Below are 27,323 nucleotides of genomic sequence, written 5' to 3'. Positions count from 1 at the left end.
CCTATTTCTGAGATATGGACTAAGATGATGTTCTGGGACTACCCTAAAGAGACCTTCCATCAAATTAACAGTGGCTTTAGAGGAACAGAGGAACCTAAATCATGTGATGCACTTGCTCATCCGACAAGACCAATTTCCAACTAACACCCAATCCATAAATCCAAGGGAGAAAATCTAGGATATCTGAAATAAAATTTGAATTGGAAACAACCTTCATCAGCAATCAGTCCAGATTTCACATAATAAGGAAGACAAATAAACTATCAAAATCACAAAGAAGATCAAGGGCAAAATACACAGTAATATTGTACATATGGGAAGAAAAAACGGAACTTTCTGTGCATAGCTTTCAAACGCTTGTGCATGCATAGACTAAAACTCCATTCTAAGTATACAACATTATCAATACATAAAATGTAGTAAAGTTAAAACAAATCACATGTGGCTTTGTTCACAAGTTCATCACCCCCCCCCCCCCCTCCCAATGAAATCCAGCCTACACCAATTTCATAGTATCTGTCATTAAATGAGTGATATGAAATGAATATGATATCAGCTGAGCAAAATATCTTAAGCGGAGACGACTATGGCCTGTTTGTAAACCTTGCCAAATACATTTCTTGCCAAAGAAATCGATGGTTTCAATTGACCTTCAAAGTTATTACAGAAAGCACTCAAAACTAGTTCTAAAGAAACCGACGTTCAACTAGAACGGGCCAAAATATCTCCTCAAAAACATCAAAACTATACTTCAACCTTAAAATCTTTTTAACTGAGTTAATACAGTAGGGTAGAAATTTCAAATGACGTAACAAATTTTCTCACCAATAAACTATATACATCTCTTTAGATCACAATAACAGGTCGAAAGTTGAATAACTGATTTATACATATTTATATATATTATTGTAAAATTTATTTTGACATAAATACATCTTTTGGAAGAGCGTCTATTGCCGATTATTTACAAAATTCTTGCTGACATCATCAAAAAGCGAATGATGCGATAAATAAATAAATAAATTGATAACATGTAATTAAAGGTCAATTCCATCCCAAGTTTACCTGATATCACTATACATTTCCACTGGAAATGTTCACCATTGTACATATATTGTCTTAAACCTCGGATGAAATCAACCTCCTGGCCCACAATCTTTCAGCTTCAAACCAACTGACCCTTTTTCAACTGTTTGCAAGTGTATTACAGAGGAATTGAACCAGAATCTGCCCCCTTCAGAATGCATATATTCTCAACTGCAAAATTCTCTGAGGAATGGTCACCTACATGTATCCATGGAGTAAAAGCTGAAAGATTCTAGGCAAACAATTTTACAACACATTTATTGATACAATAAAGTACCATTCTTTTATAGTCATCGAGATGAATTTGAGTAAGTTTTTTATTCCCTCTGTTAGCGAATCTTCAAACTTGCCTGCATCAGGGGCCAATTCTCTGTAACTTGAAGTCACATTCTAAAGCTTAAGCATAGTTACCAAAGGAATGTATGCTCATTATGACCCTTGATGAAAACCCTGAGCTCTGTTCAACTCAAGTCCTGAGACCCGGCCAGACGTCTTTGTCAGTTTCTCAGATTTTGTAGGGAGTCCTGATGGTGCTGTTGGCCTTTTGGTGCTGTTGGCCTATAGCTTTTTTACTAAGTGTGTTTCTCTCTTTATCCCTTATTTCACCTCAAACCCCTCCTTAAACGTGGTATGGCACTGGCCGTCTTTAGTACGTTTCACAACAAATGATGAACATCAGAATGATTGGCAAGTCATCTTGATACAGACAACGCACAATATCTGCTTTTCTCTCAATGATTGACAACATACATCTGTTTTTTAATGCTATCCTAAAATTCCCTTCTACAGCATGATCACATCAATGTGTGACATGGTACATGGTACATCTGACTCTTAATGGCATCCTAACATTCCTGATCGACCCAATTATATCATAGAATTGGCAATATTGAGTCCGATTTCTTAAGTAGTTGTCATGGCACGCTTAAGTGTTCGAGGAGGAGACAAGACGATAGAATACAGCAATTGAGATAGACAGATTGTCACCACGTCTTAAAAGAGGGCAGATATCTATCTACCCATCATTTAACGGGTTGATGGCAGTTAGCATTAGACTCAGAGTCCTGCAGTCGTAGACAACACCACGGTCAATACAGGATTGATATCAGTTCTTGCATGTAGAGTGTCCTAAAGTTTCTACTGAAAAATGTGTTGGAGCTAGGGAACGATTTAGATGTCTGGTTCTCTCTAAGAAGTGTTAATCCGGGAAATGATGGTAGATGTACAAGTCATCTTGTCCTGAAGCTTGCCCGTCACTGCCATCACTGTCATCCTGGTTCCTGAGCTGCAACTGGCCACAACATTGATTCTTAATATTGTCGAAAAGTGTTAACAACAACAGAGTTGCCTAACAATGACTCCAGCCAACAACAAACGTCTGTCCATAGCTGAAACTCTGCCAACAAGATGAAAAATGAACTTCCGCATTGCCTTACAATGCTCCAAACCTTTAGCAACAGTTAGCAGCCTGCTGCAAGTTCGAATGATGAAGAGGTAAATCCGTTAAAGTTATAATCCATGTTTCATTTCTTCTTACTGCGCTGATAAATTTCAAATGGTCTCTCCTTAAAGTCCAAAGTCGGGGTGGCAATGTTCCCGCCAGGATTACAATTGTAACAGGGACATCGACAGTTCGGGTGGCCACAGCCTGGTACTTTACTTGTGGGGCTCTGTGGTGAGGCGTCAGCTGGAATGGACAGAGGACACAGTGTGCTGAGAGAGAGTGAGTGCTGAGATAGACGGAGAGAAGAGGGCTGAGGAGAAACAAACAAGAGGTTGGATACACCAGCCCCAGACTTCCTTAGCAAAATTATGAGATACCACCGGTGGGGACAGATTTCTCTACACTCTTAGAAATAAACATTTTCAGCTTTTGAAAGGTTTTTCGGCCAATACAAATAAGCTCTCCATAGATGTTTTTCAGCTACGTGAAATGATCTCAGAGGTTTTCATAATCTCAAAACCATTTGGGGGTTTTCACCTTATCATAAAACCTCCACGCTTTCGGGGGCCATACTTGCATATGTTGGCCGAGAAACCTCTCAAGGTTTTAATTCAGAAGCTAAAAAACCTTTATTTCTAAGAGTGTACAGCTGAAAGGTTACAAGGCTGGTGTAAATCACTAAAGAAACATCAATATAGTGAGAAGGTTACAGGAATTCTGTGTGATGGTTCCGTCGTAAAGAATCACTAAAATTTGTAATTTGCTTTACGTGCGTATAAATACAACGTCAGTCTCCCTTTTTACAAAATTCTAATTCTAAAGTTAACAATGGAATTGTAACCAACTTATCTGCGGACGGTATCCAACATGCAAAACTAACTCTATATACAATTCACCTATAAGTGCAAGCTAATTTGCAAAAAAATGAGCCACTAATTAAATTTATCAATAAAACTTTCAAAAATATTACAAATTCTAATCAAGCTATCTTGTAGTTTCAAGGTTGATGTGGAATAGTCTGATCTGGTGGATGTTGTTGGATAGCATGTCAAAATCATATAACTTATTTATGACCAGGACTGTACAAAGTGGAAAGGCAGAGATCGCTCTCCGCTAGACTTGTTCTAGCATTCACTAGCTTACAAGTATACAATAGTTAGGCAGCAGATGGTAATCTTATTCTTTCTACATGATATGTTACAGGTGCAACTACCCAAGGAAGAAGAACAGAACTATACATAGGTTGGTATCCAATACGAACCATTCATTATCAAGGTATGGAAATGAAAAAGTATGAGGAACATCATTAGCATTCTCTTTGACGAGATTCTACAAAGATATACCGCTACATGATTTGTCTGGCACTTGCAATTACCTCCGTGGCCAAAATAGCCATTCCAACAACCTGTTAACATCGTCAAATTTTCCAAAACTTGGAAGTCTAGAATTGAAGATACATGTATTTTTACAAAGCATACAGTCAGATTTTAGTCAGGTTTCCGTACATACAACAAGCTAATGCACCAATGCAAAAAGTTTTTAATTGTGTCATTATTTCTAGCAAATTTAGTCAAGGGAAACTCCATGCTTAAACATACGAAACCTCAACTGACATACTATTAGTGAGCCTAAACATAAACAGTGGATAAAGCACCTTGAACTTGAGCATGTCACACTGGAGCAGCCCTGATCTTAAGCAGGTGACCTTGCAGGGAAATGACCTTCAGCTATGAAAGTGACCATTAACTTAAGTAGGCACCCTTGAACTTAAGCAGGTGGCCTTGAACGTGAGCGGATGACCTTGTACTTAAGCAGGTGACCTTGTACTTAAGCAGGTGACCTTGTACTTAAGCAGGTGACCTTGAACTTGAGCAGATGACCTTGTACTTAAGCAGGTGACCTTGAACTTGAGCAGGTGACCCTGGAGTTGTGCAGGAATTTGTAACATATAGGGAAATTTAGTACCAGTTAGAAAGAGGGGGATGTTAGGGTTTCAAACAGAGACGTCCAAGATTCTTAACAAACGATTGGAAACCTTTTTTTTCCGGCAGGAATGACAATAAGTAAGAAGGACTGAGGATGGTAAACAATACTCTTTGAATGTTCAATTCGTACCAGAATCAGTACATTTATTGTTGTACTTGCTCGTTGGCACCCAAAAATCTTTGGTAAATTCTGTTATATACTACGGGAGGTGGTCGCGTGGTAGCCCACAGCTGATCCCGGGGAACGGCTTCCAGACTGGTGGTTTTACTGTGACTGGCAATGATATGGTAAGAAAACAGCTTTCCTAAATTGCACTTCACTGAACACAAACTTCTGTTGTATCGCTCTCAATACTGATACGTCGTTTAGAACGGGATATTTTCTACAAATAGTTTTTCAAGTTTAAACTGATAACTAGTAATGACAGTACCATTGTGAGTTCTGCAGGGTCAAAATGGTGATTTTAATTTCTTTTTAGTTTTGCAATAGCTTCTCTCGCAAATTTCTGCAACTGAAAGCTTGAGCGGGAGTAGAACAGGGGTAAGCATCGAACCTGCAAAATGGTGAGGGTCAAAGGTCAGAGGTCAAGGTCATTGAAAATTTAAATTACCTTGAGAACTCCATAACTATCCAATCAAATACCAGTAATTCGACCTTTCATGAACACTGCAGGATAAAATATGACTTAGCTTTGTGTGAATGACGAATGACTTTTGGTCATTCATCATTTGATCTTTGTGGAGGCCCGCGCGCGTCATGATAACAAATTTTTCATACATAACATTCTATATATAGATACTGGTATCCCAAGCCATTATCATATTGAGAGTAATGGGTGTAAATTGTACAATTTAAACCATTTAACGCCTTGGGTGCCAAATGTCTCTTAAACGCCCCTTACAAATTTTCATTGAATTGGATTGCCTTCAGGATACCAGTATGATATAATAACAAACAATGATAAACATACATTTGGACAGGACAATGTCATTTTCTCTTCTTTGAAAGTAGGCCTAGAAATTCAAACTTGTAAAAGTAGTGATATTTGGTCATTCAACCTTTCACTTAGTTATCTGGATTGTCCATAATTCGACAGACATGAGAGCTGTAACTATCAAGAACAGGAAAGGAAACAATGGGTGATATGAATAAAGACTAGCAAATGCTTTTATCTAAAACTCCATGTACATTTACACTTGGCCTTTCTGTACAAAATTGAAGTAAAAGCATTTGCTAGACTTTATTCATATCAGCCATTAGTACATGAGAGCAACCAATGTTTCATATCGTGAAAGCACTATTGTAGACCACCTGGATTGTTCACCACAGACAGGATGATGAGATCTTCCTTAAAGGGAGACAACTCGTAATAGCCAGGCAACAAAGCAGGGAAGTTGAGATCAATAACACTTTTCAAAGCAAAACCACTTCCGAAGATCACCTGGACTTTATACAAACAATGCCAACAGCAGACGGTATTCCCTCACCGAGATCATCAGTGGCAGCTGGCCAAAACACAACACCTTGCGGATTTCAACCCACGCACAATAGAATCGAGTCATTTCTAGCCATGTAAACAAGGGGATAGATGCTGAATATAGCTCACTCATTACTACCCAAGGTTGAAGAATTATGTTCCTAAAGTGTTATTGCTCACTGTTCAAATTCTGTCCGGATTCTTGTTGAGATGTCAACACCCAGAGAGCCAACACAAAAGACATCGAACCCAAATAAATCCAATCCACATCCTTTTTACAGGCAAGAGTTGTTAAAGGGACTGTGTGGACTCTAGAGCACTGTGTGTCAGCACATCAGCTTTGTACAACTTGTGAAGAGACTAAGAACCGATATCAGGCTACGCCGCCTGCTCAGCATCAACTCTAAAATCTCGTTCTCCCATATGCACCCACTCACAATAGGTATATAATACTATAAGACTTTAGATGCTCTTTAACCATATCAAACTATAAGCATCAACTTTTATCACAAAGAACAGGACAAACTGATCACAGTTCTTCAGTATAATAAGAAATGTATAACTTTAACTAAATAGATTGGAAGTATTAGGCTACACAAGAGGAGTCATTCAGTGGGTGATAGGTTCTTCTCATTTCTCATCCTTTGACTTCATGCCTTAACTAATGAGTTAACTGTCACATGCGTGAAACTGCTTTGGGACAAGGAGTTAAAAAGCCATAAGCGATCAAGACATATCCTCAAACAAACTGTTGATATAACCATTTTCCTTTTAACTTCCCCGCATTTGATCTGAGCATGGATGATGATATGATGATTGTGCAGTTTCGATATTCCCTCAGAAAATTCAACTGTTGTCTTGACTGGAAAGCCTCTCTGTGTGTAATCTATGGTATGATCCTTAGGATATTTTGTCCTTCCCTTTGTATGAAGTGAGTGCAGTCATAAAAGGGACCAGTATAGTCCAAAAATTTGTCAACCTGGCTGGTTTTAGTCACATACATACAACAAGAGATTGATCACACGTGAATAAACTTTTTCCGAATATTGCCACAACGTAGATGGCCCCCTTGTTGATATATATGAAAGAAGATGCACTGGTTAGGGCTGGTCAAAGCAAGGGCCTTGTACTGTTTACTGCTAAATTTTTGCATCTTTTAAAGATTTTTGAAGAAATAAAATCTTTGCGAATTTAGCAGTTTACAGTAACTGGTTAGATCCAAACAACTAAATAACAAACTCCAAAATCACTTTTTTCTCAGGGTAATTGACAACTACATTCATGATGGGTATTCACAAGCCATTCATAATGCACCCAAAATGATCTGCATTTGAGGCTTTTCCAAAATATTTCTGGGAAAAAAGTGATTTTATAGAATTTTATCAACAACATGCAGCATGCAATTAGACATCTTCCATTGAACTTGTTGAATACCCAGATAGCTTACATTTGGCACCAGACACCCGGCATAAATTTGTCCATTTTAAAAAATAGATTTAAACTTAAAGATTTTCCACCCAGAACTGAAGATGGTGGATATTTCTATATCAATGGAAGATTCCTGTTGTCAAAACTCTCAAGCCTATGACAAATGAACAACTGAAGTATTCAAGGAAATGTAAGAAAGAAGATGTAAAAATTATATTTACCTGTTTTGAGGGCAAATGTCACAAACCATTAGAAATGATTTATATCAGATTTGATGCACTTACAAATGAGTACACAATGCCAAGGAACTTTTCTGTAACAATAACGCGATGTGGCTTCAACAAATTTTGCTCCTAGCTTTGCTCTTAGTTATGCAATCGTACCAAGCTCGACGCCCTTGACAGGCAACCAATATGGCCGAAATGGATTGCAACCGACTTTCGAGTCTAAGGTCGTGATTATATAGTGATCACGTTTTTACATGTAACATGCCACAGTTCACTTTCCATGTGTATCATGAAGAATGAACGAGTCATTTCAAAAGAGTCGGCTACATTCGATTCACGATGTGATGTTTCATCAAATACCAATTCAACACTCTATCATCACACTGATAGTCTGCGACAGTAACCCTATGCATCCTTTGCAAGCTGCTCTCAACTAAGAAATCAACACAAATAAGGAAAAAAAGAGAACAATTCTAAGAGAGAAAACGTAAGATTTAAAAAAACTTACCAGATGAGGGACTAGAACTTCTCGAACTCCCGGTACTTTTTACGTTTAAACTATCCGACGTTGCAGATGCAGCTAAGTTTGTTTGCCCACCCTGTGAGGCGGACCGATGAGTCTTAGGGCTGTTGCCAGTATGGCACAACGTGACAGGCCCCTGACACGACTGGTGCCTGCTCTTGGGCAGGTCCGCTGCACATTTTAACAGGCTGTAGACCGGGTCGATTTCTTCTGAAACTGAAGATGATAGAAGTAAGGTCATTAGGACGACAGCATGCCTATAAAAGTCCCGAGGCCCCAAAAGATTGAGGCTCAAAGGTACAATGGACATCCTAGGCCTCCTGATATCGCCCTGAATAGGGAGGGCTGGTGTTTTTCTCACTGATGTTGTTTATTTCTAATTCAAGTTCTAATTCAGGGTGTGGCATGAGTTAGTACTATCCATCACTACAGTGTTAGTTACATGGTTTTTGTGTAGACTGTGCTACAATGTGAATCCAAAAGTGTACACAAACAGAACCTGGCAATGAATCGGGTGCTTTCACGGTTGGCCCGTGTGGTGGTGGGTTAATCATGTTAATAAGGAACAAATAGTCGAGGAAAGTACATGTATAGAGGTTGAATGCACTTTATAGGGAGATGATATTAAGATATTCTATATAGAGGGTGTTGAATACCCTTTAGAGGAAGATCGTATATGGAAAGTACAGAGTGGAGGACTGTTCACTCTCAGAGATGTATAGTGTTTGCTGAAAACAGAGTTGACTGCATGCAAATCTCCCTCAAGATATGAAGAAATCATCATCGACAGACTGTCAAAGAGCGCTATGTTCACTGATGGAATACCCCATCACTCATTGGTTGGGAATAATGGGTGATATGAATAAAGAGTAGTAAATGCTTTTATCTACAACTCCACGAACATTTACACTTGGCCTTTCTGTACAAAATTGAAGTAAAAGCATTTGCTAGTCTTTATTCATATCACCCAATGTTGAGGTTTGTAAGAATCATTTCAAAGTCAGTGGTTTGCTGCTGCACTTTGACTTACTGGAAAGTTTTTAGGCTAACAACAGAAGTACAGGAAAATACAGCAATACAAATAAATTGAAAAGACTAGCCTGGTTCCCCAATGAAAAGGACTGAAATGTAAATCAACCCATCAAGGAATGAACCATACTAAAGGAAGAATCTAGCTGCTGCTTCTAGGAAGGTTGTTGGAGAGGGAGGGTTACACTTATCCTGGCATGAAAATATGATATTCGGCAATGAGCGTCTTTCTTTTAACATCATGTGAGTTGTAGTGTTCAGTCCTTGATGGATTGTGAAAGTCACACAAGAGAGCTTGATACGACAAACGAAGGAGCTTATAAAGTTGTGAAAAGCACACAGAAGAATATGATACTACAAACAAGGAAAATACTATTAAGAAGCACTGTCAAGATATAGACAAATCCCAATTACACTACTGGTCATAACTGACATATCCCACTTTGTATAGGTTGTGTTGTGTGTGATATCAGAACATTGTGTTGGCCATTTGACAGTAAAATTTGAAAAGCTTTCACAAACGGAGACGACTTATAACATTTGGGACTTGTCTCGAAGATACAATATCTATGCCACACCTCAAACCAAGAGTGAACAGGTTTTTGCACATTTGAACTTGGTTTGAGGCGCAGTTAAAGAAAATAATCTACCTTGAACGCTACACCTCGACGGCCGGGTTGAGGCCGCAACTCCACTGAAAGCTATTTCACAAAAAATAAATATTCTCAGTTTTCTACGAAACCAAAAGTTAAATCATGATGAACACTAGAAAGTCAAAAACAATCATCAACAATTTATTAAATTATCAAATGAAGATTCTAAGGTGGTGGGTGGTAGTGGGTTGAAACTCATTCGATAAAATGTTGATCCCATCACATAAATCATAAGCATATTGTTGCTTTTTAATGTAACTTTAAACCATCACTCAAACCTACTACCACTAGATTTGTCCAATATTTTTGTCTACTGTTCTGTCCATACGTAACCACACTCATTACATGCAACATCCAGGGAACACCCCACAAATATCTCACAAGTATGAAGATCCTTTGCCCTACTAACTACTTGTACTCACTACTGGGTACACTAGACCAGATGCCATTGCAGAACTCAGTGTAGTGCTGTGAAAATGCTGAATGAAGCTTGGTAGGTTTCTCATGGACAGAACTGTATCAAGAATCTCAAAAGTGAGCATATCTAGACACCTACCATCTGCTGCCGCCTCATCCTGAGCCTCTTTGGAATCTTTGCGTTTCAGAAAACTTCTTCTTTGACTCTGTAACAGCAAATGAAACATCGTAAATCACCCCTCTACCACCAAACAAAACTAACTTGATGAACTGATGTTGATGATCTGAAAGGCTTCACAAAACAAAGGCTCAAATAACAAACACTGAAGAAGAAGAAGAACACTATGGCCATGTTGCAAGTCACAGAAACAGAAGTCATTCATTTGCGGAAGGCTTATGTTTCGAAAATTATACTTCTATTAATCACCTTTTGAGAAGAAGTTGAGGAAGTTCTTTTTCTCATCTTGGTAATCCGAAATCAATCAGTATCCACACAGAATCACGACAAATCTGACTGAATCCTTCTCAAGAATTTGACCAAGTCTATAAGCCCAGTATCAATACCCATCCATATTAAAAAGACGAAAAGATCATTAATTTTCGAAGAGTATTTTTGGTCTCACAAATCAAAGCTGCCCTTGTAGTTCCAAATCGTAAGATCCTGTGATGAAAAATTGGTTCTCATATATCATAAAGACAAGTTATCACAAAGTTGCCAAGTAATCTCGATGATTTCTTGTTCCTGGGCGGAACTCCACGTCCAATGGTATCAAGTAATGTATTGATGAATATTAATATTCCACAGGTATATATCAATATGAGTATCAATCTGCATCAGGCCAGCAGTAACTTTTAACGTAATTCTGGAGATGGAACTAGATCTATAACTTAGCAGATTCCAACCCAACAAGAGCAAAAACAGAGCACATATTAATGCATGAAATGTACATCAATTAATGGGTGAAGTTGGATATTCTTGCGTTATATTCTTTTGATATAATCAAATAGGCAAGCAGACTCGCTCAAACTTGACCAAGAAAGAGTAACAGGTCTTGCACGTTTGTACAGCTATATCTGCTCAAGTTAAATGAATCTGCTTTAAACCCGGATAACCCCCCACACAAGGTTTTGCATAATGCTTAAACATACAATGATTCAATTATTATTTCAAGTGAAACATCATGAGGATTCCTAAGGGCAAGTAGTTACATACTGTATCCTTCTATTAAACAGAAACCACTTTCTATCATTTGCACCTTACGGGTACAACATTTATTAAGGTTCAAAAGAAGGCTATGTACACTACATTAAACTGTTTATGAAAATAAATGGGGTTACAGACGGGCTACCACTTCTTGATGTTAATAATATTTATGAGTAATGCACTCAATAACTCTCATCGTAGACTCATAGTTCTTCCTCTTCCCACAAGGACGACGTAATTTGTATCAATACCGAGTTAACCATCATCTACCAATGATTATCATCCAATCTCGTTGTATTCTTAACTCAGATGAGCGGCTCAATCATTGCCACAACCTGAACAAATATACCTGCCTCAAGTCTAACACCGACAGTGGGGTTGAACCAGCGACCTCTTGACCGCTATAGCTAGTACCTGAGCCACCAGCCACAGGCCACTATGGCTCCGCTAAGAGACTGACATCAGAGAAATGATCAATCAAAAAATCGTTGGTCGGTTCGGTTGGTCAGTCAGTCAACAGATCGACACCAAACGGATACATCTATCAATCAAAATGATAACTTACACCAATTTTGGAATACTTTGAATCAGGTTTATCAGACTTGCTCTGCTTCAGACTTCTAAAAGCCTTCCTCCACATGCCTTTGATGGTTGCCTTCTGGGCCCGCTGGCCTTCTCGGTCTGGGTCAACGGTGCCATTCTGTTTCGGGGACAAAAGCTCAATCTGCAAAAACAAAATGTTTACTTCATAATAAAATGCATGATGGGTTAACTAGCCTAATGATGCTGGAGCATTACATGAGGGATGGCCAATTTCATTTTTCTACACCCTTCATTGAAGTTTTTTCCGAAAAGTTCAAATATGTTATTGACTGGAAGCTGGTATATGAATAAAATCAATCGGAGACCTTAGAAGATGGAGAAAGACTGTGATAGACCTATGCTCCAGATGGATGCCAACGAATAAGAGAAAGATCTCAGAGATGCTTCAAGCACTATACTAAAAAACATCTTCAGCAAAGATTAGAACTTGATATAGCTGATACCAGATGGTACACAGATTACCTCACAGCTAACTTCTCCAGAAACTGGGTGCATGAGCTAAGAGCACTAATGTTCTCAAGTCAAACTCTTTGCTATAGATTACCTGAAGGAGATAACATGTCAGCACCATTGTCTTATTCTTCTTTTAATTATTAATATCTTACAGGTGATGATCTATAAAGTGGAGTGAAATGTGTGCACACGTTTACCATCAGAATGTACATTTATCATAATGAATTATCATCTCTTCAGCAAATTGAGCAATCTGACTTCACCAAAAGTGTACGTTTCTTGTAGACTTGGGAAGGAAAATGGTGTAAAGAGTGGTTCTCCCAACCCCCAGACAACCAATGCAGACTAGTTGATCATATCAAATTCATCCCCGTATCCATCATACCCCAAACTCCTCTTAGGTGACGGGAACAACCTCATTTCAGACTCAATGCTCTCATACCAACTCAGAGCCATTCTTAGTTAATCTTGCAAAGGAAACTCATTCCAAACCATTGAACGAAGGTCATAATTCTGGTTGACATCAAATGGGATTTGCACTCTCGTATTGATTGGAAAGAGCCAACCGACATCTGCTTGTGAAAGCAGGATGGCAAACTGTGGAGGTTATATGTATTATGACCAATAAAAGAACAGAATGTTTCTATGTGGGGTGTCTCAAAAAATTTACCGCAAAAGGACTTTCCAAAATTGTTTTGCATGGCCATGGAGCCAAAGCCATGCAAGTTTTCTCCCCAACAGTGCAAGCTGCTCAACAACTTACCCTGATAGTTATAATATTCCTCTGCACCTTCCATGAGAATCCATGAGAAATATTGTTGCCAAAGTATCCAAACTTAGGGATGAGTTTAAGCACAACACAGCCACCTGAGCCTTCCCCCATGGCTGCAAATGTACTACTATCCATCAGGACTGCCATGGGTTCCGTTTCTTATCAGTCATCGAGAAATGCAAAGATCAGCTGAGCCTGATGTGGCTCTGACTCCAAAAAGCTATCTTCTTCTATCAAAACAAGGCTGTTCATCTAGCCTATTCAAGTACTGAAAGATGTGTTCTGTTGTCAGTCTTTATCTGCTTATGCAGGCCATATGGATATTTGGTGATTTTCATAATCCTGAGCTCATTTTGATAAGCAATGAATTAGGTATCAACCTTGGGTCTGACACTGAAGACAACAACGAGTTTCAACTGGTAATTTGGCAAATGTCCAGCTCGTTCTTCCAAGTAATCATAGTCGAACGCCGCCCTAAATTAGACAAACAAAGTAATTTATAGCAAGTAGAGTCGATGATTAGGATAAACTTGATATTTTATTGGAAATCCAGCGATCGCCTTACAAAGCACATCCGTGTTGCTTCCCGCTTGATGATAATCAAATGACCACCTTAACCTTTTCTTAGAAGGACAACATCAACCGTAGGAAATTCTACGCAAATTTACAGACATGTTGATGCTATTCTGCAGACCCTAAATATGACACAGCACTCCCAAAAGTGTGTTTAGCACAATGTTAACTTCTATTCACCAAGAAGCCAGTATTGATTCTTCTCAAAACGATGAGTTGGAGGAAACCGGATCAATGAAATTATCCATCATAACACAAGAAACAGATGCTACTTCTTAAATATTGAAAGCTAAGCTGGGGATGGCTAAATGTTTTCTCTTATGGCTCGACCAGAAGCTAACCCAAAATCTACTAACACCAGAAACTAAACGAGCGCTGAGTATCGGACTTGAAAAGCATCAACACCGGTTCTCGAAATCCTAAATTGAAAGAGGAAAGCGGGAGAGAGGGAACAGCAGAACTGGAAACTCAGTGAATGGTGGACATGAAAGTTAATGTAAACCAAAGCCATACAAACCCCAAGGACTCAGAACTGGCAAATTGACTGACACAAGAGGTAGAAATTCTTGCCGGTCGTCTGCACTTGCAGATGATAAGAACCGATTTCTTGGAAGAATCTTTCTAATAGCTAAACGAATACAAACGCAGCTTAAATTTGTTACAGCGAAAACAACGATTTTCAGATTTTCAAAATCCTGGAAATCGTGAATACCACCATGCTATTCTGTAGAACTCTAAAGGAGTGAATGGACCAATTAAGGCTATATTGATCAACTGAGGAAGTTAATCAATCAACCTTATCAACGAATGGCATGTGTAGACGATTCACATGAATCTGAACAGATCGAAGAAGTTGGAACTGCTATAAAAACATGAGACTTCATATTCAATCACGTTTGGAATCCAATAGAAGACAGAAATGCATCCAGATGAGGTGGTGTTGATGAATGGACACAATAAGAATATGATTTACAAAAGTTTTCTGAACTGGTTTCTTGACAGTTGGCCGCTGGAAATGACGGTTGGCCAGTATGAAAGAAAACGAACACAGCTTCCTCACTTCACCAAAACCAATGACAGCACAAGGACCCATCAACATCACCAACACCTCTTTGATACTCTGTTATTTTGATGTATGATGCATTGCATTCTAACTTTAAAATCCTACCGACAGGCACAAATTCCTTCACATGAAGTAGAGTGTGATCAAATGTCCAAAGCGAAACCATCCATGAACACAAAACAAGAGTATTGCAGTTACCCAATTCACGTCCACTGCCTCAATCAAAACCTCGTGATAATCTAACTGACATCCACAAATTCCTTTAGTGATAGCAGTGTGAATAATCGAAACTGAGGATCACAGTAATGAGCATGAATCCACACAACAAAGGTTTGGACATACGGTCATATTATGAACAACTCCAAACTCTTGGTTATCCTACCGACCCCCACAAATTCCTTCACCAATACTGCCCGAGATCGAAACCGAAATCCAGGAATTGAACGACACAGCATCCCTCGAATACATAACACACTGGCATCGCCAAGTACAAGACTACACCGGATCAATGCCGTGGTATAATGGTGTGTCTGCTCGACCGCCAGAAATACACCAATTTGAGAGCATCGGGGAGTTTTCCCGTGTCGCTTAACCCTTGAATGGGAACGGGCCACGAATGAATATGGGAAGCAGAAAAAGTCAGCCTGTAAGGGAATTTATGATTGGTGGATGTTGACAAGGTTTAGGCAGAGGTTTGAATCATCTCTGATCCGGGCCAATCCTGAACGTTCATTGCAGGTGCCGCAATTGGTGATCGCTGGAACCTTTTCCTTCAAATTGATTCATCAATGGTGTGAGTGATAAGCTGCCTCGGATGGTATATCAGACACCGCGTCCTCGCAATTGTAGCCCTGGTACTTGATACTGATAAATGAGCTCCGACAGATTGGTGTGATACAATTTAGCACCGTTCAAAGACCAACACGCGAATGATAATTTCAAGGGCATTTAGGGGCAAGAGTGTTTGAGTGTAAACTTGTTTAGAAAGGTCCGGTAAACAACTCATGGAATCACCTTTTTAAGCTCCTGAGACATGTTTTTCTAGAAACCATGGTTATGAAGCAATTCCTGCCTATTTCACTTGCCTTGGTGTGTTATTGACAGGATTCTATGATATATTGGCAAACAAACAGATGCTAAAAGAAGCCTTGTGACGTTTAGCAGGTTTTTGTTTGCTTGGATGCGGTATTTAGGGGCGGGTTCAGATTTGAGGAACGGTCAGCTCAACACAGCAACTTTTCTTCCATTCTCTTGTCTACCAGTTAAGCTGAGAGGAATCTTCTCTTACCTCAGGCAATGCATATTGCATTTTAAAAAGGGTTTCTACCTCCATATCATGATGTAATAGGGATCTTGATTGCTGCACTATCAAATCACAGAGTACTAGTATACTAACATCAATTACTAAAGAAAACCCAGAATGAAATGAAACGAAACGAAAATAGACTTCGCTATTTCGATGAGTCCACTTCATTTCATGGGTCACATTGCACTTCAGTTCAACCGCGAGTTCATGGCTTCATTCCTGGTTTTCCATCATCTCTCCCCACCAACTTAGCTGCAATAACCGAGAGAAATTCCCAATTCAGATATCATTAGTCTGGGTATGATCAAATGGTGTTATAATCATTCTGATGAGCTTTCCTCACCTTAGCATCACACCCACATGAATCATGCCCGTTAGGCCAATTAGACATGCTGGAATCTGTACCAAAACTACAGTAGAACCCCTGTATTATGGACACTCTAATAGGGAGGTGTCCTGATTGCAGAGGTAGAACAGTATAGAAACGACCTATTTGGGACCAAAGCCGCTGTCCCCATTAGAGAGGATGTCCTAATAAAAGAGGTCGGGATCCAGGGGAGGGCATGTGCTCTTCCTCATCATCTGCCATCATCCAAAGTGTAAGGAGTTAAACAATCCATATCAAATAAAACAAACCTGCATTAATTCAATGGTAAATGACTGTAGCTCTAAGGATCATATTGAACACAAGCTCATCTGTCAAGTCGCAGTTCCAAACTGTTGAGAAAATTAGCTCATTTCGTCAACGAGACTCAAGAGTATGGCGTTACACTTAATGATGCATGAAAGAGGCAAGTCTTCACAATTACTGAACCTGTTAAAAGAAAATCCATTTTCGATTTTAAGATGTGGAGCTGATCCTTTAGGAGTTGGCTGGCACCTGAGACCCGACGATGTTATTCACCTAGTCTCATCCGACCAATTGCATGCAAGTTTTCATCTACGGTTAAGACAATTTACCGAAAATTTAATTAGCTCTAACAACTTAAGGACATATTTTTAGTGAGACGTTTCAAATTTCTTTGCATTGAAGTATACCTAAAGGAACATAGACATGTGACCGAGGTTTCCATGAGGGCAATAAATAGCCCTCAAAATTATTGCTAGACCCACATACAGTCAGATAATATTTGGCTCGCCTTACAGACAAGCAGTTGAAAACAAGCAATTTTTGTCGCAGTGACAATAATCTCTCATGATTTGTGAGGCGCTTTATGGACTAAAGATTCTTTGGAATCATGAAGCACACAAATAATAAATAACAAAGTTAAAAGTTCGGTGTTTATTTTGGTAGTTTCCCATGTAGTCCTTCCCTAAATCTTGCCCTATAATTTTAAAATAGGTATGCCATTCCTGTTTAAAAATGGGTGTGCTAAAACATCATGGGGTTGGCATGTGGAGACCTAAATGAAAACATAAGAGTAAACTTACGAGATTGAACCATATACGAATCATCATGTTGACGTATCCAAGGAGTATTCCAAAATGTCTTTAGCATGTTTGTTATGAGGAGTTCGGCTAGGCTAGCAGGTGTTTTCAGCCAAGCGCTGACCTCGGCAGGGAGGCTACTGGATAGCACAATACATCAAGACTTATACCGCAGGTAGAAGCAACTTCAAAATTGAGCAGATCCAGATTCCAATTTAAGACTTAAAGTTGCTTAACCCTTGGGCGCTGACTGATAAGACCACAGAGGGAACATTATGGCTTAACATGAAGTGCAAACAGAAGTTAGCAAGTGGTTGCCTAGAGCACAAGTTTTTTTGTGATTTCTTATTTTCGTCTGCTTTTTAACATATCTTAAAGAGTTAACCACCTGTAAGAAAACGAACACAGATGGCTAACTGGGCATATTGAAGAACCCAAGACATTACACTGTGAATCTCTGACCTGGCTCTATAAGCAATGATACTGAGAACCCTTTACAATATTCATGGTATTCATTTCTTGTCCAGCTGGTTTTTGTAGGATTTTCAGGCGTATTTCTTGAGGCGATTGCAATATTCTCGATACCCCATGAACAACTTTGGTGAACAATCTTCAAGATGATGAGAGCAGCAGGTGGTGATTCTGTGCAATTACAGCAATTCTGCTCTCCAAGGTTACACAGGTGATCCCTGTGATGTTGGACCACGAACTGAAGAAAACAACAGAGACAATGCCAAACAATAGCAATCGTTCAGTACTAACGAACAAACTGCAGCAAGGCAAAGGTCATGAAGCATTCCAGCATTTCTTTTAAATTGGCGATAGTAATTGTCACGTGCCTCAAAATTACCCACCAGCGACCCTCAGCAGGATTTCAGGGGAGTTGTACAATCAAACCACAAAGGTAACATTCTCAACTACTTGTGCGATGTTGCCTGCAGGCATATTATTTTTCCGTCACTGACGTCATCCACGTTCTGCAGCCTGATACATGCATCATCAATAGCCTCGCGGTCTCACCTTAACTTACCAGACAACAACCGCACATTTATCTGAACAGCAGTTGCAACAACTCAAACAAACCCAACAAAAAGAAGGTGAAACCCACCGTTCTCGAGGTATTTAACCCAAGGTGAGTTGTTTGAACGGAGCACAGATAAACACTGTTTATCACCAATAACTCTGCCTGACACAATAAGAGACTTTTGCTTCCTGACTATTTAGTTCAAGGCCAACTCTTCTTCTTCTTCTGGCCAAGGCTGGTTCAAGGCAAATGACCTGAGGCGTTGGAACATTGTAAGTTGTTACATTTGTGAATACAAACTTGTTTTACACGATTATAGATTATTGATACTTGTCCCAGCGCCCATCTTGACCACCAAGAGTTTTGCATCTTATCAAGATATACCAGGCTACGTCTAAAGGGAGTATAAGATCATGAAATTCAGGATTCAGCACTCCAGGATTATCCTACACTCATCTCATGAAGGGTGGCTTCTTGTGGGTCGCACGAAAAAATAAGCCAAAGCTTTTGAAATTACAATAAATCAAACTTTTCTAACTACAGAGCATAGTTACCTTCTCCATATAACAGTGTCATCATCATGTAATTCACATTGACCCCGGCCACACCATCACACGAAATTCGACATAAACACCATGACGAAAAACCCAACAGTTTGATTTTAAATACACTGTGATCTAAAGCTTGGTTGAGATGCTTTCGTTGGATGCGCCAGTGGTATAGCGCCACGATAAAGTTAACAGATCACCAATCAATCGTGATTGGACATAAATCAATAACATACTCAATCACCACATTCCGGCAACTGTTTCGCCATGCAGCTGATTGGCTCAATCTGATTGGTTAAAACAGTGCGAATGACAGTGAATCAATTTTTGTAAGTTACTGATGCTTGACGAGTCTGCATGTTCGCCCACTTCAGGCTAACTCATACTGGAACTAGGCAAACATCTAATCTGTCGATCAGTACAGGATGTTGTGCTTTGTCAGCAATAAACAACAATAAGTCTAGAAGTTTACTGGTGTATGGTGTGTCAACAAATGACCTTGACTGACCATCAATGAATGACCTTGACATTACTGACCATCAACAAATGACCTTGACATTACTGACCATCAATGAACGACCTTGACTTTTCTGACCATCAATGAACAACCTTGACCCTGCACCACAGCCGACCTCCCCGACTTGGCACATGAATGCCTCCCATCTCAACCTGATTTCCTAAGGGATCTGCCACATTGTGATATGAGAAGAGGCAGATGTCATCTTCAGTGGTCCATGATTGGGAGAAAAGAAGTAGTGGCTGGCTTCAAATGCCTCAGGCAATGCCTGCAGCTCCTTGAATCTGATACTGACATTGTTCTTCATAGAGACAATTGAACAACTCAAACCAGAGATTTATGTGACGATAATCATTGTAGGTAGATGTGCCAAAAACTTCTTGTTTGCCAGGTTTGTCGGGTGCTTATGAACCAAATGATGATTTCAACCAACCATGATGTGATCTTTTCAACAAGTATACTGGATGTTTTGACATCTCCCTAACGTCAATAGTTTGCTAGCTTGGCCCATAAAAAATTCATAGCTCTCGATTGATATCACCACAGGGGGGCAGCAGGAGCACTTTACCCACAAAGAAATCATTGCAACATCCATGAAAGTTTAATGTAAAGAGCAGACGTCAGATGTTTTGAGAATTAACCATTTTAAAATGGATGACAAGATCATTTTAGAGCCATTATGGTCTTGGGTACAGGGAATGTAAAAGAAGGATTGAGAGGCCACCGACTGCAGTGACAGAAGTCAGCACAAAGTTGCCAAAATCTAGCCACAATTCATCGACCAATAGCATATTTATTGACAACATTAGACCCATGAGATCTGTTTTGCATTTCGCGATCAAAGAGTCAATCGCCCCATATACATAGTTAATCTTCCTCATATGTTCCAAGCTTTTTCGACCAAACGAAATTTCCACTTCGCTTTCCCTTCATGAATATCAAACAGAAATATTGATTTTCTTGCCAGAAAAACTTAGTGTTCTAGCAGAATTATGTATCAAGACGTCACGGCTGATAGCCTTACCATATTGGATGAACATATATCGAGGGACACAGACAACCGATATAACAGAAAGTTGAGATGAATAAAAATTCATAAATTCCATTCCATGTTGGGTCTTTTTTCATATTATGTCCAAATCGCATTCCAAAAAGTCTAGCTTGTATGGGACTGAAGATAAATTGCCATCATCACAATATTTTGAGACATCTTTTAAGAAAACAGGAATTTAACTGTAACTTCCGATGCACGATTCTATTGAAAGACATCAGTGTTTTATAAAATGCTTATTTCTCTTTCAAAAGTTTACCAAGCCAGAATTGATAGCCTTTGACACCAATGACAGCAAAAGAAAATTAACTACATCAAATATTTTGGTACAGTTTGAAAGGAACCTCCCATATCCCATCAAGTTAACCATTAGAACAATCGAATAGCATATCGTCTAAACAGAATGTTCAGAATCGGACAGGGCTCAATGATACTAGCAGCTGCTCCGACTCGATGGCAACACGATAGAGCTTCTTAATGGAGAAACACGGTGCTGCCATGCAGGCAAAATACCTAGAACTGAACCGGTGGAGAGTGTCTTCTCTTGGCTAACAACTTCTGGTTAGGTGTAAGAGAACTTGACAAGAATCAAGCCTTATTCCTCGTTAAGACATTCAGTTGTCTACAAACACAGCCCGTCTATGCATCAAGATATGAAGATGTTCCCCCTGAGGGCTATCACTATCATCAATCATTCTATGGCATTCATATTATGTATCTCATTATAAATCTATTCCCTATTTCCAATCTTGTTCGCACAGTTGACAGAAGATGGCAGTTCATATGAATCCATTTGATGGAAATGCAAATGTTGGAGCAAATTGCAGCTTATATCAGTCATAATGTTCCCCACAGAGACAGCTAAGATCGAGATTGGCGACGAAGTATGTCTTCCTAACAAGATATCTAAGATCAGTCAGAACAGTCTACACCAAGCCTGCTAAGATCAGACAGAGTTTTGCGATGAAACAAACTTGGTCGAAGGGCAAAGCTTCCAACATCAGCGCTAAAAGGGTTGACATCAGGCCTAGCACAGGTAGGCCTATACCTCTTTGTTGGTTAGCATTGATGGAAAGAACATTATCCTAGCTCATTACATACATGTACCAACTAGATCAAGGTAACATACTTTTCTCTCACATTTCTAAGACAATAAGAAAGCATGCCCACAACCTGAAGGAAATGACATGAAAGTGACTACCAGTACATCAAGTGTTTTGCCTCCTTATATGACACTTGCGAGAATATCAGGGTTGCGGAAATAAAGGGGTTACAGTAGGCCTACATTTTGAACAGCTGGTTGAAACCACTCTGGTTTGGTTCATAACATTCTGGCTCTTAGTCAATACGCCTATCATATAAAAGCACTCTGTTTATCACACATGTTTAACCCAGGTACACCAAGTTTCATTTACAAACAAACAAGCATATGATATGATATGATTCCTTGATAGCTAAAGTCGCACAGTTCTCCTGTAGAGAGATGAGGCAGATAATGCACAACCTTTCAGATGTTGTCCATGATTCTTGCAGCGCCCTCTTTATTTCATTTTAGACAGACACCAGTAATAACACAGCTGGGCCTTTAATCATCACCTCACCCCTGTTGATTGGAAAGATAACCAAATAAATACCAAGTTTCCGCAAATACAGTCATGCATGATGACTATATTAGGGCCCTCAAGACATACATGTATTACCCATTGTCCTAAGAAAGGAAATCTTAAACGTTACTTAACAGAGGTTCCAGGGTTGATGCAAAAGTTCCGAATTACAGATAGCCAAGTATGTAACTTTCCAGCTTCAGTTACTTAATTAGTTATGTAGTGTCCTTTCAAAAGCTGTGAGCCTCATGAGTGTAATAGGATCCATGTTATTGATTGTGTCTCTCGTTATCACAATTCTGCGTATTAACCAGTCTTTGACAAACCTGAAACAACCTTAAATTGGTCAGTTGACCAATTTATTTACCTTAAATTGGACACTTGGGTACATTTTTATTATGGGTTGAAGAGGATATGCACAACTTAAGAAACCCAACCCCAAATGAAACTTGAGAAGAAGGATCTTCGAAGATACGTTTAGTAAGATGAGTAATGTCTTCCATTACCTTATTGCTTGCATCTGCAATTGGCAAGAACAATAATGGTCTAGGCGATCATATTTATAGTACATTCATGTATTATAATTTGCACATTCACATTTCTACCTTGCATACTTCAAGCAGCAACAGGAAGGCACCAGTAGCAGGCAGAAGGCCAAACATTCACAAGTTGCATTCTGAAGTAAAGCGTTTTGCACTACCTATATCATCAGTGTTGGAGGCCAACTGCAGCAAAAGAGGCTAGGTTTTGCATTATCGTAGCTTTTTGTTGTTGTTGATTTGTGCCTATCCCAAAGTCGATCACTCAACACAAGGTTAATGTGGCAAGTGGTTTTTTTAATTTTATAAGCCTCCACTGGTATTAGGTAAAGTTTCTCACAGTTCTACAATTCGCCGGTAATTCTAAATTAGCATGTATCTGATCCTCTCGGTCATTGAGTTGTATCAAGTCTCATTCAATTTGTTTGTGAGCATCATTTGTAATCAAGAAGAACTCGCTTTATTTTGCAGATTCTTCATGAAGAAAGTGGTTTGTAGAAGGCAGAGAGGCAAACTGGTTCATTTCTGATTACATGCAAGCAGATCTCCATCCATCATGTAGGCCTTGGGAATCAGGCTGCCAAACGATAGCACACTGTAAACCAACATCCTGAAATATCAGCTAAGTCAAAACAAACTGGAAGTACAAGTTCCACAAACACCTCATCATCACAACATCAAGAGGCCAAATCCAGTCAATCAGAAGCAATATCCAACCACCGGTTGTAATTCTTGAACACCCCAAGCAGGAGGTACACCAAAAACAGATGGTAGAAGCAAGTAAGTAATTGTAAAATAGAACATCAAACAGATTGAGGTAGACTTCTTGCGGAGGCTGGTTAATCGATCACTGATCTGATAAGATTTCTAGGAAAAACAAATAACAACAAGAAACCCTCTTGGCGAATCTCTGATCGGTAAACATTGCTGATTGAGATTGTAAGTTTTCAGACTTGTTGGATGATGGATGGGTCAGACTGGTTGAAGGGGATTTCGCATGACCTGGGCTTTTTACTTTTTTACTGCAAGGGAAAATGTACCTTGTCATCTCTTGTTTAAGAGTCCGGCACAGATCAGTTAGCTTCAGATTCGGCCTGACATAACATGTGGACAATAGGGTCCGCAATAGGGTGTACCGGTACATAAACTCGCGATAAAAATATCTTTAAGTTCACGGGCACTCAACTCACTCTGATGAAACCTCACAACACAGAAGCAAACACATTGGGGGAGGTATATATTGTGACCAAATGATCGGTATCTGAGAGTAGACAAAACATGGCCCATAGCTTCCAAGGTGTCTTTTTTTCTGCCATGATGTACATTAGTGTACCTGGAAGAGTTGTACTTTAATATGTACGGCATATGAAAAAATTGCCATAAATTGAAGTAATTATCCATCCAGCCTAAAGGTATCATCATGCATGCATTTTTTTTCAAAGCAACAGGCTTTTTGATAATTATGTCTATACCTGTTACCACTTTTGTTTTTTCCGTGGGCTATTTAGGACGGTAACCTTGCAGGTACCATCATATTGATAGAACACCTGTTGCAGCATCGCACCCCATCCTGTTGGCAAGATGTATTACATTCTTTGGCAAGCTATCATTTTTTGTGATGTGACTTTTGGCATTGCTGCTGTTGATGACGGTATCATTAGTAAGAAATGGGCAGCCATCCATCGACACGAATCCTCCCCCTCCATCCAAATCATATTATATCAAAGGTATCTGCCTAATGACTGAAGGGTCCCATTTGATTTCTGGTATCTTTGCAACCTTGAGCAAGTTCCTTTACTTTGATTGGTCCATCCTCTGAATGAGATGTGACACCGAGATTCCTTGTACCTGGTGATATGCCAAGGCAAGCAAAAGACCCTATGACAAGTGTGACTTGGACGGTATACTACCTGGAGAACTCCAAGTGAACACTGAAGATGAAGAGGAAGATGGCCTATGCATAAATCATTGGAAATCTTCCCCAATATCGACAGTAATCACCATGCTACTTACTCTCAATTCAACCACCATCCTCAAAACTAATGACATTTCTCCGCTGTATATGCAATCAGAAATGAATTAATCCAATCTTGGAGATGTGGCGAACCAGAAGAGAGAATATGAGGTGAAATGAAATATACATGTTGAGAGAGATACCTGATTCAATCAAGGGTTGTTAGGCTGAGGTGGACCAGTTTGGGAAAGGGGTGGCCTCAGGGGTTCTGTTTGAGGGTGAACACTGCCTGGAGGCACTGCAATCATTCTGGGATCCACCTTGAAGCTCAGATACCGCAGTTGTAAGATATAGTGGCAATATCATGCTGGTTCCAAAGCAGTCCTCTCTCCCAATGGGTGCAGACCTACGAGTTTAGTAATCTTTCATGAAGAAGAGTTCGCTATCTATCCATCAAAAATGTGTTGACAGATACACGTATATCAAGGAACACTTGGATGCACAGCATCACTTGCCCTTTTAAATACTGCGAAGTGAAAAGTTCAAACCTATAATCTACTTCTAATGGCCCAGCAACCTTTTAACTTAAGTGGGTTGCAGCTGTAATTATTTCAGTATGACTGAAGTAGATGATTTCCTTTCGAATCCTTTTGGGTGTTGGAAGGCAGATTGTGCTAAAAAAACCTAGAAGAGTTCTCTCCTGGGACTCCTATTGAATCTAATGCAAAGTGACACTCTCAAAGACTGGGTTCCAAGGAACAGCTAACAGTGATATTTAGTTCCATAGTTTCTCTTGCTCTGTAGAGGTTATTGCAATGACATTTCCAGGTCTAGGGGACAGCGTCAAGGGCAAGTCACCATTCAGCTCCATGGTAAGCCCACTAGGAACCATTTTACGGAAGCAGAACATGAAATGAGAAAGTTACCGCTATTTTTAACTCAAACGCAAGAATTGGGTCAGCAGCAATAACAGGTGTAGATCAAATTTCTTTCAAAGCACCTTCCAATGTAAACCTTCCGACAACTCCTTACTGACAGCAAACAACCCTTAAGAATAATGACTGTTGTATGCTGAAGAAAGAGATACATTTTCAAAACGAAACTGTGCTTTCCTGGTCACAGCCTGTACAGAAGTTCCATCAAAGGGTGCCAACCAGTGGGGTGACAGTGGGTATTTGATAATTCAAATTACCAACCAGTGCAGTTGGTTGGAAGGTGAAGTACCATCAAATCATACTAACCAGTGGGTTGACAGTGGGTATTTGCCAATTCAAATTACCCACAAGATGCCAACCAGCGAGTAACTTCTAATTACTTCAACAAGTTACAAATTACAGGTGCTGATTCAATCCTAAGTGAAGCCCATGCAACCTCTTCCCCATCGCTTAAATCCATTGACTTTAATTTCAGGTAGCTGCTTTGCGATGGATTCGAAAGTAATCCCATTGACTAAACAACGGCTGATAAGACTGCCCTTACCTGTTGTCTGATGGCCGCTAACTGCAACGTCGCCATCCGAATCTCGTTTCGTTTCCGACACAGATCCTCCTGCGTCTCGTAAACTTTAGAATACAAATGATTAGCCAAATTTCTGAAAGAAAAAATATTCATAACATAAAATAAACTTACAGGTTTGCCCTTAGACTTTGTGGACATGTTTAACTCCTGTCGCCCGAGGGGTGTACGTTTTTCCGAGTCCTGTCGCGGCGGGGCCTTCGGTCGTTCCTTAGCCCGTCCTGTATCCTCCACAGAATGCTCCTTAGACAACTTCTTCTTCTTCGTCGACATTGTCTTTTTAAATTTAATTCGTTCTTGTTATTGTTGTAACTCTTTAATGAGTCTGATAGCCTCCACGAAAATACAATACTCCAAGAGCTTAGTGTGTCTGGTCCTAATCTCTGTACATAGTCCTAGGTATATGTAATGCTGCACTGACTTGGGAAAGGAGCAATAGTGAAACCGATAGGTGAAGCATTGCTCTACCTTGGAGGCAAGGGGGCATCTCAGGACATAGTCTGCTCTAGCTTTGATGTACACGGCAGTATCCTTTCTAACGAGACTGACTTTTACCTGAGTTTAACTCGATTGGTATGAGGTAAATTATCAGATCAGCCTCATTAAATCATCAGATATAATGAAATATTCGGAATCTCGAGTGCATTCAGGAGCAAGTCATTAAATGGTCATTAACCCTTTCACCAAAAGATCTGCACAAATCTTTTTAAAGGTTTTAGAATGAAAGATATGTTGACAGCTATTTATTAATTGTCCACTCTCGTAACCTGACATCTATGACGTCAATAGGCCAAATTGTCTGATCAACATCTTCATCTCTGATTATTACGAAAGATCTTTTAAACTCGCTTGCATTTAGCAAAACATGCCTATTTTTGATTGGATGTGTTACTAGGATA

At 39.6% G+C, this 27,323-nt stretch overlaps 1 protein-coding gene across 13 annotated transcripts in view; it reads right to left on the bottom strand.

Annotated features, from left to right (window-relative positions):
• The window catches only part of LOC135492918 (uncharacterized), an 80,661-nt gene that overhangs the window by 10,870 nt on the left and 42,468 nt on the right, over nucleotides 1–27,323 (bottom strand). For 7 of the 13 annotated variants that reach the window (XM_064779659.1, XM_064779647.1, XM_064779658.1 and 4 more), the window contains 6 exons: nucleotides 26,389–26,500; nucleotides 12,040–12,198; nucleotides 10,410–10,476; nucleotides 9,851–9,901; nucleotides 9,272–9,292; nucleotides 8,157–8,387 (listed from right to left, as the gene is read on the bottom strand). In XM_064779659.1, coding sequence (XP_064635729.1) covers nucleotides 8,157–8,387; nucleotides 9,272–9,292; nucleotides 9,851–9,901; nucleotides 10,410–10,476; nucleotides 12,040–12,198; nucleotides 26,389–26,500 — 641 coding nt within the window. The remainder of the gene's footprint in view (nucleotides 1–8,156; nucleotides 8,388–9,271; nucleotides 9,293–9,850; nucleotides 9,902–10,409; nucleotides 10,477–12,039; nucleotides 12,199–26,388; nucleotides 26,501–27,323) is intronic. The other 6 variants (XM_064779649.1, XM_064779650.1, XM_064779651.1 and 3 more) reach the window with 6 other exon arrangements.

This window comes from Lineus longissimus, chromosome 8 (assembly GCF_910592395.1).
Source record: "Lineus longissimus chromosome 8, tnLinLong1.2, whole genome shotgun sequence".
NCBI lineage: Eukaryota > Metazoa > Nemertea > Pilidiophora > Heteronemertea > Lineidae > Lineus > Lineus longissimus.
This window is presented reverse-complemented; position numbering and strand designations above follow the sequence as displayed.